General features: G+C 48.1%; 8 protein-coding genes across 8 annotated transcripts; 5 read left to right on the plus strand and 3 right to left on the minus strand.

Moving 5' to 3' along the window:
* Nucleotides 1-896: 896 nt before the first annotated feature.
* Nucleotides 897-1,103, minus strand: FSUBG_5762 (uncharacterized protein; the record flags this gene model as incomplete). The annotated part of the gene is made up of 1 exon (XM_036683893.1): nt 897-1,103. The coding sequence occupies one exon, from the start codon at nt 1,101-1,103 to the stop codon at nt 897-899; it is 207 nt and encodes a 68-aa protein (XP_036538751.1).
* A 57-nt stretch (nt 1,104-1,160) lies between these two features.
* FSUBG_5763 (argininosuccinate synthase) lies at nt 1,161-2,165 on the plus strand (the record flags this gene model as incomplete). The annotated part of the gene is made up of 4 exons (XM_036683894.1): nt 1,161-1,174; nt 1,234-1,659; nt 1,716-1,902; nt 2,031-2,165. 4 exons carry the CDS (start codon nt 1,161-1,163, stop codon nt 2,163-2,165), a joined length of 762 nt encoding a protein of 253 aa, XP_036538752.1.
* Nucleotides 2,166-2,391: 226 nt separating this feature from the next.
* FSUBG_5764 (multiple myeloma tumor-associated 2 like) lies at nt 2,392-3,150 on the minus strand (the record flags this gene model as incomplete). The annotated part of the gene is made up of 1 exon (XM_036683895.1): nt 2,392-3,150. One exon carries the CDS (start codon nt 3,148-3,150, stop codon nt 2,392-2,394), a length of 759 nt encoding a protein of 252 aa, XP_036538753.1.
* Nucleotides 3,151-3,494: 344 nt separating this feature from the next.
* Nucleotides 3,495-4,510, plus strand: FSUBG_5765 (RNA polymerase II transcriptional regulation mediator MED6; the record flags this gene model as incomplete). The annotated part of the gene is made up of 2 exons (XM_036683896.1): nt 3,495-3,926; nt 3,980-4,510. 2 exons carry the CDS (start codon nt 3,495-3,497, stop codon nt 4,508-4,510), a joined length of 963 nt encoding a protein of 320 aa, XP_036538754.1.
* A 587-nt stretch (nt 4,511-5,097) lies between these two features.
* On the minus strand, nt 5,098-8,727 carry FSUBG_5766 (ECM16 DEAH-box RNA helicase; the record flags this gene model as incomplete). Its single annotated transcript, XM_036683897.1, has 1 exon — nt 5,098-8,727. One exon carries the CDS (start codon nt 8,725-8,727, stop codon nt 5,098-5,100), a length of 3,630 nt encoding a protein of 1,209 aa, XP_036538755.1.
* Nucleotides 8,728-9,011: 284 nt separating this feature from the next.
* FSUBG_5767 (uncharacterized protein) lies at nt 9,012-9,513 on the plus strand (the record flags this gene model as incomplete). The annotated part of the gene is made up of 2 exons (XM_036683898.1): nt 9,012-9,164; nt 9,217-9,513. The coding sequence occupies 2 exons, from the start codon at nt 9,012-9,014 to the stop codon at nt 9,511-9,513; spliced, it is 450 nt and encodes a 149-aa protein (XP_036538756.1).
* Nucleotides 9,514-10,888: 1,375 nt separating this feature from the next.
* Nucleotides 10,889-12,912, plus strand: FSUBG_5768 (trimethyllysine hydroxylase; the record flags this gene model as incomplete). The annotated part of the gene is made up of 8 exons (XM_036683899.1): nt 10,889-10,897; nt 10,954-11,193; nt 11,450-11,513; nt 11,569-11,656; nt 11,710-11,801; nt 11,901-12,479; nt 12,533-12,836; nt 12,888-12,912. 8 exons carry the CDS (start codon nt 10,889-10,891, stop codon nt 12,910-12,912), a joined length of 1,401 nt encoding a protein of 466 aa, XP_036538757.1.
* Nucleotides 12,913-13,626: 714 nt separating this feature from the next.
* Nucleotides 13,627-14,660, plus strand: FSUBG_5769 (sorbitol utilization sou1; the record flags this gene model as incomplete). The annotated part of the gene is made up of 4 exons (XM_036683900.1): nt 13,627-13,867; nt 13,918-14,301; nt 14,358-14,490; nt 14,546-14,660. The coding sequence occupies 4 exons, from the start codon at nt 13,627-13,629 to the stop codon at nt 14,658-14,660; spliced, it is 873 nt and encodes a 290-aa protein (XP_036538758.1).
* Nucleotides 14,661-15,788: the final 1,128 nt, after the last annotated feature.

Raw genomic sequence — 15,788 nt, forward strand, 5'->3', positions numbered from 1 at the left:
CAAGATGAATATCGGCTCACACCATCACCATATCGCTGGGAGGATATAGTGATCTGGGGCAGCCTCGCCGCTAAGTCCTATGATCATCACCACTAATTTCTATGGTAGATTACTGGGCCTCAGCTAGGCCTCGCATTCCCGTTCGTACAAAAGTCCGATTACTTTGGGATGGTGGATCTTAGGTTTCATTAAAAAAATAGCTATGACTCGCTTCCTATCAAGGAATTGCAAAACCTGTAACTGAAATCTATTTCGGTAAATTCTGAGGTCGTTTTTGTAGATACTGTGTAGTTCGTTGGCCGAAGTCTTGTAAGCGAATCATTCGTTTTGATAGGTAGGGCTGGGTGCGTGCATGCCAGAGTAAGGATTTTGCTTTTTGTATGGGATAATAGTATTTCGAAGTGAGTCGAATTCGTAGTATATAATATATTCCATTCACCTCTGCCCATTTGCTCACTCTGAAAATACTTGCACACACCGAAGCTTGCTGCTTAACATCACCAGTTCTCTTCATCTTGGTCTAAATAACAGTAAACCTCACAACAAAACAACCTCACAATGTCAAAAGGCCGTGTCTGTCGGTAAGTTTATATGCCGTTGATAACAGGCTGCTGATATAAATAAATATAAACATCTGCTAACTCTTGGTTGCAGTGCCTATTTGGAGGAAATACACTTCTGACTCTTTCTCCAAACTGCAGCTGTGTTGATCAAATGTGAGGTTGATTGCTAACATTTAGCGAAGGTCTCGATACCTCGACTATTTTGAAATGGCTCATTCTCGAGGGCTATGAGGATGTGGTATGTGATCCTCCTCTAGCTGCTTCTACAGGTTCAGCCTGACATACTTTAGTGTTGCCTCGCCGATGTTGGTTAGGTTGAGGACTTCGATGCTGTCAAAAAAGAAGGCCCTCGTTCTCGGCGCGGAGCGCATGATCATCGAAAACCTTCAGAAGGAGTTCGTCGAGCAGATCGTCTTCCGAGCAATCCAATGCAATGCCATCTATGACTGATACCTTCTTGGAACTGCTCTGGCCCGACCTGTCATCGCTCGCGCCCAGGTCCGCGTTGCTGAGAAGTACAACTGCAATCTTCTGAGCCATGGCTGCACGGGCAAAGGCGTAATTAGAACCCTCAGACTTTGAAAACCACCTGCTAACATGCCGCAGAACGAGTATGGCACTTTCCATCACGAAAAAATCCAATTCATAGATCACTGACAGAACCCCTTAGCCAAGTTGGTTTCGAGCTCGCCTTCAAGGCTTGCAACTCTTCCATCAAGGTCATCGCCCCCTGGCGGCTCCCCGGATTCTGTGAAGAGTTCCAAGGTCGACAGGATGTCCTCAAGCTCGCCGCCGAGAACAACATACCCGTTTCATCGACCCCCAAGGCTCCTTGGAGTCAGGACGAGAACCTCGTCCACTGCTCGTACGAGGCTGGCATTCTCGAAGACCCTGATCATACCCCTCCTAAGGACCTTTGGACTCAGACTGTCGATCCTCTCGAGGCTCCCGACAAGCCTCTTGACTTCACCGTATACTTCGAGAAGGGTCTCCCTGTCAAGGTTGCTACCCCTGACCAACAGGCCACCGACTCGGTAGAGTTGTTCAAGCTGCTCAACAAGATTGGCCACGACCACGGCGTCGACCGAATTGACATGTATGCCAACTTTCACCGTTGGATTATGACATAACACGATGCTTACAGTTAAATAGTGTCGAGAACCGATGGACTGGACTCAAGAGCCGAGGATGCTACGACACCCCTGGTCTCACCATCGCCCGCCTTGCTGACGTCGGTCTCGAGGGTCTTGTCCTTGACTCCAAGGTCCGCAAGCTTCGAGACAAATTTGTGACTATCGAGTGGTCCCAGTGCCTTTACTATGGCATTTCTCTCCTGAACGTGAGCGGCTCGATGAGGCAATCGTTTCTGCTCAAAAAAGTATCAACGGTCAGGTCCACCTCCGTGCGTACAAGGGCAATGTTTATGTCCTTGGATGATCCAGCGAGACCAGCAGCCTCTATTCCCAGGATGATACTTCAATGGGCAGTCTTGACACCTGTTCTCCCATGGACAGCACTGGCTTGATTGCTATCCAGTCTATCCGATTAGAGAAGTATGGTGCGCAGAAGGCTAAAGATGGCCAGCCCCTTAGCCAGTCTTAATCTTGGAATATTATGAATGCAAAAACAATGGTTTGCTATGGCGTTTGGTCAGGGAGGGAGCTTTAAAAGTATGCAGACTTCCTGTTGTATGGGAAGCGCAAAGAATTGACTTCTTGATTTGCACGCAAGATGGATACAAATGCTGACTTGACGCTTTTCTTTAATTTCTCTGGAAGGGGTATCTCATATTCGACAGTTTTTGAGTTCAAGGCCAGAAGTTGTGACTTTAGTCTCGACGATGAGGTCTAGGGCTGGCACTGCGCCTGCGTCTATCTCTCGATCTTGATCGGCGGCGCTCCCTGCTCCTATCCATGTATCGTCGTTCGTCTTCCTCAGTACCTCTCCTTCGATGACCCTCACGGTGGCGTCTATGGCCATGGCTACTTTCCTTATCACCATCCCTATCTCTGTGTCTGTGCCTTGGTCTGTCTTCATCTCGTTCTCTGTCTCCATCACGGTCGCGACTTCGGCTCCTCCTGTGTCGTCGATGGCGGCGCTCGCGATCGTGAACGCGATCGTGACTTCGATGTCTTCGACGTTCTCGCCTGTCGGTATCGTCATGACGTCTTGAGCTTTCCCTCTTTTCGTTCACAGCTTCCCCAGGAGGGCCGCTTTCCGGGCCAATCTTTCGTTTACTGGGATCAACCTCTACTGCGTTCGCACCGGAAGAGTTCCGTACGGGGGGTGGTAAGCCTAGGGCTTTTGCGATAGCGTCCTCCTCAGCCTCCTTGATTTTGCGCAATTCTTCCTTTCGTTCTCTCTCTCGGCGCTCCTCCTCCGTCTCACCATCTTCATTGGGTTCTCCAGAATCGTCCTCCGCTTTGGCATACCAGTTGAGATCGCGGCCCTTTTGCCAGCGTCCAACAGGTGCCTTGAGACTGTGGCCGAGATAGTTTTCGCGGTGTGAAGAGCTTGCGACCTCATCCCAGCTAAAGTTAACGCCTCCTCTTGAACCGGTCTTGCGAATACTTGAAAGCAGATCCATGCTGTGTTTTGGTGCTGATGGCCTTATCTAGATGAGGACCCTTTGTGATGTCGATGTGTGGATGATTTTCTTTTCGTCGTTGTGAACTGCGAGGATTGTGAGGTTGAAGGTTAGAAGTTGAAATTGATGCGCGGCGCCTCTTACTGGACGGGTCGCTGGAGCGGAACACTGCCGCCTTGTAACGCGTTAGAAGCGGAACCCCACGTCAAATAGAGCTGGAGCTTCAGTACGTTTCTTGAACCTTCACACTGAACGAACTCCAAGAACATATTACCATCATAGCAACAAATACAACAAAGGAACCTACCTAAACAATACTAACGCAATAATCTCGACTCCTCATAATGTCGAATCCAAACGATCCCCCCCTCGACGAGATCCAATGGCGCTCTCCCATGGCGATTCAACAAATGGGCGGCCTGCACAATAATACCATCCTCTTTTACTTCGCAGAATCGCCCTTTTTCGAGCGCACATCGAACAACGCCGTTGTATATAACCAAGCCATGAACGTACCATCGATGTATCCAGTCATTCAGACGCGCGAAGCTTTCGAGACACATCTCAACACCATGTCAGGGCTTGAGTTCAGGGTTGTCGAAGAGCCTGCTGAAACTGGTCCTGGAGCCGGTACAGGTGTATGGGTCATTCGCAAGCAAACGAGACGAAAGTCAGCCTATGACGACGACGAGATTACTGTTCACGCTACGTACTTTGTTGTGGGGGAGAATATCTATATGGCGCCAACTCTCAGTGCCATTCTTTCAACAAGAATTGTATGTTCTTTGCAGCAGTTGTTTTGTGAACAGTTCTAACCTCACTGTGATAGTTGACGATATCTTCGCAAGTTACCAACGCCGTGACAACTGCTGAGTCAGTCAGAAAATGGGGCCCCTCTATGGGTAATTTTTACCAGTTCCCATCAGCCAAGACATCAGCAAAACCAAGGATCCAGAACTCTGCAGCGGCGACCCCGATGCCTGTATCAGATGAAGCTAGCAAAGGTCCGGCTGCCCCTGCAGCAGCCGCGCAGAAAGATGATGAGAAGTCGCTAGAAAGACTAGCGGAAGAGTCTTTCATGATTCACATGAAGTACGGGGGCGAATACATTGACGAGAACCCTATTACAGGTCGCCCAGGAGAGTTTCACCTCACAACAACGGGCCGCAAACCACCACAAATCGCAAAGACGGATGGCCCTATTAGGAGTATCAATGCGCCGACGATCAATACAAAGATCGATGATAAGAAGGAGAGCAAGGAGAGTAAGGAGAGAACACCTAAATCAGCGACTGCTCCCAAGCCTAAGCGTAAGAAGAGCAAAATGGCAAACTCTACTAGCACACCAGCTGCGTCTTGAGTTATTACCAGCAAGAGCGTGGCGTTGACCTGGGGAAAAGTGATGTTTTTAGTTTTATACAGGAATTTGATACCCCAATAGAGTTCATTATTGTGCCCTTGTCATCTGTGTTAACGTCCCTAACTCATAGTATAGCCTGTTTAAGGCATAATATATTCTCACGAGTGTCTGGTTTCCCTAAAAGACCAAGGTTACTTCCAACATTGACAATGGAACCTCTAAACCCAGGCCGTCCATCATGAGTAACTCCAACATCTTGATTGATCATATATTTTAGCTGTTCTCTCGCCAACAGCCACAGGCCACGGAAGCTGGTATTTATAAGTGATCGAATTCAGGGGTGGCTTCATGGCTCTTCTTTGTTGGGTCGTAGATTCCTTTCCAAAGCCATTGTAAGTAAGAGACAGTAAAACAGTATATAGACATACCAGCACAGTTGTCGGCATGCTTACACAATGACACCGAGATCACCCAATCACACAACACGTTGACTGCCGAGATGCATGAATTCAATTTTGTGTAAACCACGAGGTATCTTGTCTATTTCAAGATTAAATTATCGAAAGTATCTCTCATATCTGTAACGTCTACTCCACAACCCATCCCTTGCCAGGAACCTTTCTCTGCTTCACCTTCTTCGCGGGTAGAGGCCATCCTTGACCACCAGTGCTCTCGGCTCTCAAATATGGAACCACGAAGCACTCCCGTACTGTAGCTCCATCCGTGCCCTTTGTAGCCTTGAGCTCCTTGATCGGCTTGCCGTAGGTGATAAGGGGCGTTCCCTTGGCCAATCCTGCTAGTTGCCCGCCAGTTACGTCTGTAAGGGCATGCATTCTTGTCTTGGGACGCTTCTCTGCATCAACTGATTGCGCAGCTCGCTGTAGATAAGAGTAAACGATGTACTCGGGGCATTCCTGAATACTAATGTGGGCAAGAGGTGAGGTGGGATGGATGTATACTGCACGGTCGCTTTCAACCTCCTTGCCAGCATGGATAGGAATCAAGGGGATATATGGAACATCGATGGACCGGCGAGGCTTGCGAAATTGCTCAGGAGGGTTGGGTGTAAGATCTGCTCGAATAGCAACCTGATCCACGAAGCCGGCCGCGACCATTTGCTTCAGCGCAGCGACCTGTTTGGGAGATGGGGGATCCAGCTTGTCCTGGTATTTCAAGTTGGTAAAAGCCGAAACATTTGTCCTCAACAACTCTGTGATTTGCCGTCGCAACTGCTGTATTTCCTTAAGCACCTTGTATCGAACAAAATGACTCTCACACCATTCTTCTGTAGGCTCATGCGCAAACTCACCCACGACTTGCAGAAGTTTGATAGCATCGGATTTATCATCTAGGTAACAAAAGTTCTTGTGAACTTCGTTAAACATCTTTCGCACATTGGCTTGACGATCTTCGGCAATGACATCTGATGTTGTACGAATAGCGGTATCATCCTTCGCTGCGAGCGCAGGAATTGCTTGGTTCTCAGGCATGAAGGTTTCGGCGGCTGATAAACCAGCAACAAGAGCAATTGTGTAGTGGATACAGTCATGAAGATGGCCAACTAACAATATGCGCGCAAACCTGGGAGACAGAGGGAACACAGACATGGTTTGACCAATCTGCGTAACTTGTCCTGCCGAGGAGATAGCAGATAGATATGTCAACAGTTTCTCAGACTTAGCAAGGGCTCGTCGATCAGGTGGTGTGGGAAAGGGGAAATTGACAACATGCTGCAGGTTCATCGCCTTGAGCTGTAGCACGATACCCTCAATAGGCATTCGCAACAACTCAGGGTCGGTGAAAGGTGGGAAATCTCTCTCATATACTGCAGAGGAGTAGAGCCTGTAACAATGGCCAGGACCGGTACGGCCAGCACGACCAGATCGCTGGTTTGCGCTGGCTTTGCTGATCCATCCAATATCGTAGCTTTGAACTCCACTTAGACGATCATACTGTCTCTCTTTTGACCGTCCGCAGTCAAAGACATATCGAATACCAGGAATAGTCAAACTGGTTTCCGCAACGTTGGTTGCCAAGATGATGTTTCGTGTACCCTCAGGTGCTGCCTCAAAGACTCTCATCTGCTCGCGTGTTGGAAGCAAAGAGTAAAGAGGTAAAACTCGCATCTTTAATGGTGCAACCTCCTGGTCCTCTTCGATCTGGAACTCATCCTCATCGTCTTCGTTTTCGTCATCTGTAGGTATCTCATCAAAATCATCGCCATTACGGTCATCCACGTCTCCAAACTCAATATCCTCGACCTCAATGGGAGCCTCGCTAGCAGAAATTTGTACTTTGGGTCCATCCGCGGTCTTTGGACCGCCAAATGTAGCCTTTAGCTTCTTGCTGAGCTCTAGGATCTCGTTGCGGCCAGTTAAGAACACAAGGATATCACCAGGTGGTAATTTCTTGTGACCTCTGCAAATTTTTCTGAAGGCCTCTTCCACATAATCATGCTGAGTTCTTCGGGAGAAATGAATGGTGACAGGATGTTGTCGGCCCTCAACCTCCAATACTGGCGGTGGAGTAGCAAACAGTGTCGGATTCATGGTAAGATCTTCTATCCGCAATGTAGCAGACATGATGATGAGTTTCAAAGGTTTGACCGTAGGATCCTCTGCTGCTAGCTCAGCTCGGAGCTTGATAACTCGGCTGAGCATACCAATCAATATATCCGTGTTGACGCTTCTCTCATGAGCTTCATCGATGACAATGGCCGAATACTTCTTCAGTGTGATATCCTGCGCAACTTCTCGTAGCAAGACACCATCAGTCATGAACTTGATGGCCGTTTTAGGATCAACTGTGCCCTCAAAGCGGATCTGGTAGGCCACCACCTCAGACTTATCACCAAGTTCCTCACCAACTCGCTTCGACATACTGACAGCAGCGACTCGACGGGGCTGAGTGATGCCAATCATACCAGGCGTTGGCGAGTCGGGCGAACCATAACCAGATTCATACAAGAACTGAGGAATTTGAGTAGTCTTTCCGGAACCTGTGGAACCGCAAACAACGACAATGTCATGGTTATGAATTGCTTCCATTATCCTTTGTTCCTCTGATACCACAGGAAGTTTTAACCTAGCCTCTTGGACTTCTGGTATTCTCGTAACCGTCACGCTGTAAACCTTTCGGTTGATATTCTGCGTTGGTTGCAGTTCCATCGGTAAAGGATCTTGCTCAGGGGCTCGGGGAACAAAGTTTTCTGGCTTGGGTAGTTCAAGATTTGTTGTGGTCCCCTCGATGGATTTATAACCTAGAGCTTCGTTTCGTTGTTGGTGTGCCCATGCCTTGAAAGACGATGACCTCTGTGCTTTGTTCTCGTCTGCGTCTTCCATGTCCTCATCAGACTCTTCGGGTTCCTCACTGGATTCATCTTCTTCTTCCTCATCGCTTTCGTTGTCATCCTCGGCGATGTTATCCTTGTCAGCCGAGTCGTCGCTGAAACCATTCCACTCGTCGCTATCGCTATCACTTGCAACACTGTCGGCTTCTTCCGACTCGAGCTCAAGTGGTGTTTCGACTGGCGCCAGGGAGAATTTTGATTTGACTCCGCCTCGCTTCTGGCGCTTTTTGATTACCGGTCGTCCTTCGTCGTCGACCTCGAGCGGTCTCTTCAGACCCGAACCAATTGTTGGCGCAGAGGTTTCTGTTTTCGGTTGATCTGACTCTTTGGGTGTGGGTGTGGGCGCGGGAGTTGAGGTGGGCTTGGATGACTCTTGTTCGTCGGGCTCAGATTCGTCACTCTCATCGCTCGGGATCTCTTCATCCGCATTCAGCTCTTTTCGCTTCTCGAGAAGAATCTCGTTTCTCTCCTCCTCGCCACCCTCCAAACCAGCCTTCTCTTCTCTCATAGCCCGCCTCAATGCCTCCTTCTTGGTTTCGCGACCCTGGCCAAGAACTCGGCTGCTCGAGAACAAGGTTGTGTCGATTTGTTGCTCAGCAAGTTTGGCCATCAGCTCGCGGGACTCATCCTTGCGCAGCTTGCCCTCAATATATTTCTCTAATCGCTTGGCTTTTTTCCCGCTCATCTTCGCGCCTTCTTGGCGGAGCTCTGCCTTCATCTGTGCCTTTCTGGCCTCACGATCAGCCTTGGCCGTCGGCAGGAGAATCTCCTGGTTTGGATTATCCTGGATTTCATGCTGAGCATTCTCCTTGGCTCGTTCACGGGCGAGAACTTTGTGCTTGCGTTGACGAGGAACGTATTTGGCCATTTTGAATATTGTTTGAATTATTGTCTAGCGAATTGACAATAATTTTTGCGAAAATGGCATGAAATATTGATACGTTGGAGGATACACCCAAGGCGCAGATCCGACGATGAATTTCATGAAATTTTGGGATCAAAGTCGTTCTGCCGTAAATTACCGCTAGAACCTGAACCTGCTTTAGGTATAGTGCGGGGTGGTGGGGCCGCCTAGCTCAGCGGCATGGAACTAGCTCGAATGGGTTTCAAAGCTACAGCTAAACTCTACTCAAGCATAATACTTCTTCAAACATGGCGACTGTTGATGTTAGGGAAGACTCTTTTCCTTCGAGATCTAGAGAGGTTTCAGGTCTCGTGAATGGCATAGCTACAGAGGTTGCATACACCGGTTTCGCCGACAAGATACTCATCACTATCTCCCAAGAAGGTCGACTTTCACAATGGGTAATTGAGTACTCCGAGTCTTCAAGCTCTGCCATAGCTGACACCGTAACAGATACAAGTTCCCTTAACAGGGTCATCATCTGGAGTTGTTGAAATGAATCTTCCCAGCTCAAGCAAAGGCCTTCTTCCATCAACACATCTCACACCAATAACGCTATTTGGCGGAGGGGGTGAGGAGCGTGAAACTCTCGGTCAACTTTATGCAGCACAAATTGCCAGCCAGATTTGTCTCAGATCTCCTGACGACCGACGAATACTGGTCCTTGGACTTGGGCTTTCCAAAACAGACTTGGACCGTGAGGCTTTCTTTGATCTTTTGGAGCTTGCCCAGAAAGTGTACTCGATTTGAGCTCTGTGTGCCGCTTGAGGTCTTCAGAAAACCATAGTTTTGCTCAACGAATTTGAGAGCTCAAAAACTCGCCGATGCTACACATCACATCGCTTTCACTGGGCATATTCGCCTCCGAGGCGAGTAGCTCTACTGCCGTGATGTTGGCCCTGTTGTTGGATGTCGTCCCAACGGGTACGACTGTGGGACGGACAGCTTTTTCACTGTTCAGGCGAATGGTTTGCGCTTGCTTTTCGTTCGTGGAAGTTGGGGTTGATACCTAACTGGAGTTTTAATAGTTCGAGTCCATGTCGCATGGTCTATGCATCCCGATTACTTTAACTAAGTTACCTATTATAGAGGAGCATAAGCATCGAGCTAAGATTTCTCAATTGAAACTGCCTGTTCCAATAAGTGAAAGGTCTGCAGACTTCAAGGCAATCGCAAGATTAATCGAGAACTATCACCTGGTGCATTACGAGGTGTTGGCTGTCGAAACATACGAGCAGAAGTTATATCCTGTGGCACCTTGTCGATCATGGTGTGGTTATATTTTTGGTAGAACAAATATCCCCACCTTCAATAACGCTGGCAACTGTAAACTAAAACTCTCAACCTTTAAGAAAATATACATTGATGTAATAAAGAACACCCCATATCTCTTTACATCCGTTCCTGCCATTGACCTCTGTCAATGATGCAGCGATCTTCCTTATTTGTCCTTGCTCATCCTGCCTGATTTATTATGATGGTTAGCACATCGTGCCTTTGGAGCGGCTGTTGACGTAACTCTCATCTCCCCGAACACTTTGACAAAAAAGATTCAATTGGGCAAAGGAAAGCATCCGTCATACACATCTATAATAAGAAGTTTCCTCAGTGGAAATGACAAATGTGTGGCTCTTGTTTTTTAATCCGCGCTTAATGATAAGTGAACTTAGCAAAGGGTTCACACTTTTTCAAGCGCCTGCCCGTCCATTAAACCATGCTTCGAAATCCCAGTAGCAGGCAAAGTTGTCAGAACAGAAACAAAGTGAATATTTCAAGTATTTAAATGCAACATTACATACTAGTAGCCTACTGGTAGGTAAGAGGTAAGTAGGTACACAGTAGCTGGTAGGAGTGTTAGTAGTAGGTAGTAGTTGAGCTCCACCTATGCACGTGCCATGTCATTGAACAGAAACGCCCTTTACTTTGTCGACTCACACGAACTCGGGTCATCGGAGAATCCTGATGCGAATGTTAGGGCTACCGATATATACCGAGGTATATGCAGCTGGGAAAAGAAGGCGCTGTATCATGCGACTGCTCCTTCATAACCATTGACCCTGAAACAAGATCTCTACTAACATTTACGATCTATCAACTCCATCGCAATGTTCAGCCGACTTGCTCGATGTCCAGGGTAATTTGATACTCTCATGACTCTCCCAACTATGCTAATTGCTATATTATCCACAGCACCTGGCTTCTTGGCCGTCCTGGTCCTTTAAGCGCCGCAGTCTCTGGGAAGAAAACGTACAGTCTGGGCTCTATGCTATCCCAGGAAGCCAAAAGAAGGCAAAGGGAAGCCCAATCACAAAACGGGATACAAATCCAAAAGTCCGCCCACAAAACAACTATTCACCGTACAGAAACATCTCAGATTCGCATGGAACGCCAGGTCTTGGATGGCAAAAGTACGACCCAATATCGCACCTTGTAAGTGAAGCTGCGCTTACGAGATTGAGGTCGCTAACATTTGGTCTTGGGGTGAAGTCCTAATATTTGGTTACGGTGAGTAGACGGCCACTCTTAATCGCTTGCTTAAAGCTCATGGGTTTCTAGGGATAACTGCCAGTGCAGCCAATGCGTTAATCAGGATACAAAGCAAAGGAATGTTGACACTTTCCAGGTGGGTGACCACTTAATTCTACGTCACATTGAGCGCCATGTAGCTAACTGATACACGGCTTAGTTGAGAGAGGAGGACCTCAAGGTCGTCGATTTCAAAGAAACAGAGGACAAAGTCCATGTTAACTGTAAGAGCCGATTTGATTTTAGGTGGCGTTATCGATAAAAGCTGACTGCCATTAGGGTCTGATGGCCACGAAAGCCAACATCCGCTGTCATACCTCCACTGCTGGTTCAAAGGAGCATACGCCGAAGAGTTTGGTAAGGATCAGTAAGCTCGTCATCACTAACCTACTTGCAAAGTCGAGATCTCTAACAGTTTAGTATGATCCGATTGTGGGACTCATCCATTGAGACTCAGCCACCCTCAGTTCCTTACAACCAATTCTTCGTCGACCACGGTTGGGGAGCCATTGGTGAGCTCACGAGAAAGATTGTAGGGCATTTTGAACCTTATAACCATGGTGCAATAGCTTATGTATCTTAGCGTATTCACGGCTTCTGCTTCGTTACAGATGCACCAGTCTATCCCGAGTCCACGGAAGATCTCCTAAAGCGCCTGGGTCCGATCAGAAATACACACTATGGCGGCTTTTACGACTTTACGCCAGATCTTTCTATGGCTGATACAGCTTATACAAACCTCGCTCTGCCAGCTCATACAGATACTACATATTTTACCGAGCCTGCAGGCTTACAAGCATTTCACTGTCTCTCACACGAGCCAGCTCCGGGTGAAGCGCTTGAGGAAGGGGAGTCCTTAGGCGGAGAGTCGCTCCTTGTTGACGGCTTCAATGCTGCCATAACTCTAAGAAAGGAGAACCCTTGGGCTTTCAAAACTCTGGCCCAAGTTGAGCTGCCGTGGCATGCAAGCGGTAACGTAGGGATATCTATCTCTCCAGACAAGGTGTATCCTGTCATTGAGCAGGAGGCAGGCGGGCATCTGAAGCGAATTCGTTGGAATAACGATGATCGTGGTGCTGTGAATCCCTACGAGGCTAAGGACTGGTACGCCGCGGCTCGGGTGTGGAATGAGATATTGCGCCGCAAAGAGAATGAATATTGGTTCAAGTTAGAACCTGGAAAGATCGCCAGTAAGTGGAGAGATGCCTTGCTGAAATTACAGTCACATATTGACCTTTTCTAGTCTTCAACAATTGGCGAATTTTGCACGGCAGAAGTGCGTTCAAGGGTATTCGGCGAATCTGCGGCGCCTACAGTAGGTCTTCTATTAATGCTCTGAACTTTGCATATTGGCTGACCCTCCACTCAACAGTCCCCTATGATGACTTCGTGTCTTGCTATCGGGTGACAAACACCCCAAGAGGTCGGGTCGCTGGACGTAGCTACAACAACAGAGCGAGGATGGGTTACAATGGGGGCAAGGGCATCAAAGACGTTACTGGAGCTCCCCAACAAGAAGCGCCTGCCATAGAGAAAGTTGAAGCCTGGTAAATAAGGAAGCGATTCGATTTTAGCTGGATGGCTGTTGAATTTACCAGTCAGACTCATGAACCAGAGCTCTAGTTACATAACTCCCCGGCTGTAGCAGGTCGTGTCTGTGTCATTCAATGTTAGACAGATAGAGGCGTCATTTTATCCGCGATAATCGCCAGCCTGAATGCAGAGACAAGGTTATGTCAAATTTGGCACAGCTGCTAATGGCGGGGGACGCTGTAACCCCGCGAAATCCATTCAGCCACTTGACAGACTCAACCCGGCGAGATATGGAAAATTGATCAGAGCTGAATGGACAGTAGCAGGGCCGAAAGTGAACATCCGGGCCCTGACAGAAATAGCAGTCACACTAAAGGCATTTCTCCACGAAGCTGTTACAGCGTGTCACAAAGCATCAAGTCTTACAACGGCTAATCTGTGAATGACGCCTGTTCATAGGTGCGCCAGACGGTGGAGACGGCTTTGTGCCTTGCTAACCTCCAGACCTCAAGGTAATACAGTGCGTTGGGTCCACTGAAGGGACAAGGGCTGTGAGAGATTCTTGGTCTGGTGTGGTTTGGTCCGTCAATAAAATGTCGCAAAATGAGAATAAATATTCAATTGGGAGAAGAGCCGAGGATGTTTGGTATTGGACAAAAGTTACAGGACTATATAAAGTATGACGGTGCCCTATAAATATTGATTTGGGTCCGTAACCTTGTCGACCTGAAGCTTATCACTCAAACACCAGAAGCTCGAGCGTAACAACTTCAATATTGTCTGAGTTCAACGTGATTCGCAATTATGGATCCTAAAACTGGTGCATTTCACCATGACAACACGGCTGTACCAGATACTTCCAGAGTTCTTCCACTCTTCTCTCTCAAAGGTCGCACAGCTATTGTCTCCGGCGCTGGTGCAGGTATTGGCCTCGCCATTGCTCAAGGGCTGGCAGAGGCTGGCGCCAATGTGGCTATTTGGTACAATAGCAATAAGCAAGCACTGAAAGAAGCTGAGAAGATCGAAAAGGACTACGGTGTCAAGTGTAAGCCAGCCTATCCCTTGTTGGTGGCATCGTGACTTATGAAGTACCAGGCCGCGCATACCAAGTCAATGTTATCTCACCTGAAGCAGTTGGCAAGGCCATTAACGACATCATCTCCGACTTCAATGGTCGTCTAGATGTGTTTGTGGCCAATTCCGGTATTGCCTGGGAAGACGGGCCCTTTATCGACGGGCCAACTGAGAGAGCTCGCCGTGTTATGGAGGTCAATGTGGACGGTGTCATGTGGTGCGCCAAGAGTGCAGGAGCACATTTCCGAAGACAGAAGAAGGAGGGCACAACGCTGGATGGAAAGAAATTGACCAATTTTGTGGCGGGCAGCTTCATTGCTACAGCATCTATGAGTGGAAGCATCGTCAACATTCCTCAATTGCAAGCAGTATACAACGCTTCGAAGGCAGCCGTAATCCACTTCTGTAAGTGTTATATCGTTTGAAGAACTGAGTTTCGACGGCTGACTGTATGATCTCAGGTAAATCTCTGGCGGTGGAATGGACAGGCTTTGCTCGTGTCAACACTGTATCACCTGGATATATCAAGACCGAGATCACAGATTTTATCAGCGAGGAGGTCAAGAACGTTTTCAAGGAAAAGACAGTCGCTGGGTGAGTCTGGACTGGCATCGAAATTTGACTTGCTGTTGACTAACACCATAGACAGACGTCAAGGCGAAACTGGAGAGCTTAAGGGAGCTTACCTGTACCTGGCTAGTGATGCCTCATCCTTTACAACTGGCCATGACCTGGTCGTTGATGGTGGTTACTGTATTCCTTAAAGATGGATACAGAATGTTCGCAGTTGAGCATTCATGCCATGCCATGCCATGCCATGTTTGGATAGCAAGACTAGTTGCCTAACTACTCATGTATTGGCGCAAGGGAGTTTGGAGAACAGATATTAAAGGTATGACATTGCATATGAATACATATGTCAAGTCATTTTGGCAACTACCCTAAGACTTGGCTGAGGTCAGATAATGTGCTCAAAGTTATCATCTTAGGCCAGAGACGCCAAGTTGGCTTTATCAGGAAATGACCGTTCCAAGCAAGGTTCCGATGATCTGCATCTGGAAGAACTATTCAGCAGCCAAGAGGGCAAAGACATGTTGGCGAGCTGTAATAATGAACTGTCGATGATCGTAACACGGGCTAGGAATGTGAACATTCAGGTCCTCGTCAATCATCGTCGTATTTCGGATTCCTCTGTCTCAGGGATTTTTTGGTAGGCTACGCTCAAGGCCGCATAGGTTCGTTCGAAATACATTGATATGCGCGCAAATGCGCAGAATGTTACGAAGTACTCCGTAAAAGATGTTGCACCATTCACCGCTCTCTTCGTCAAAACCGTTATCCCACTTGGATCGTTGATAAGATTCTCTAGGTCCAGCCAAATATCCGATTTTAGCAGCAAGTTTCAGGGCAGTCGGTCGGTACTTTAGCTTTCCCTTCCCCGTAGGACTCAATTAACGTTGCGCAGTAGCGCAAAGAGAGAATGAAAAGTTCAGCTGTGTCATTCCATTGGTAAACGAATGATGGCCACGCGAGCGAGCCTCCTGCTTTAATTACTGCTATCTTCTAATTGGGCCGAGGTCAGCATCTGTCATTGAAACATGAGGAGCTGTCAGATTCAGAAGAGCTGCCCAGGCGAGTAAGTACTGTGCCCGCATTCACTCGTATATCTCCACCTGCCAACGCTGGATCAGTACTTAAGCTCCCTCCCGGGGTACCTAAGCCCGGTGGCCCCTTCCTGAAGAATCGCTCAACCGTCATCTCCCAACTGGCAGTGGCTGCTGAGTTCTTACCTTCCAACCTGACCTCCCGCCGCTCTTTCTGGTCAGCCCTACCTATATCCAGTAACCGCCTTCTTTCAAACCCGGCCACGGCATTTGCTCAGAAACTTCCCT

This window comes from Fusarium subglutinans, assembly GCF_013396075.1.
Source record: "Fusarium subglutinans strain NRRL 66333 chromosome Unknown NRRL66333_c0000058, whole genome shotgun sequence".
In the NCBI taxonomy this organism is placed as follows: domain Eukaryota; kingdom Fungi; phylum Ascomycota; class Sordariomycetes; order Hypocreales; family Nectriaceae; genus Fusarium; species Fusarium subglutinans.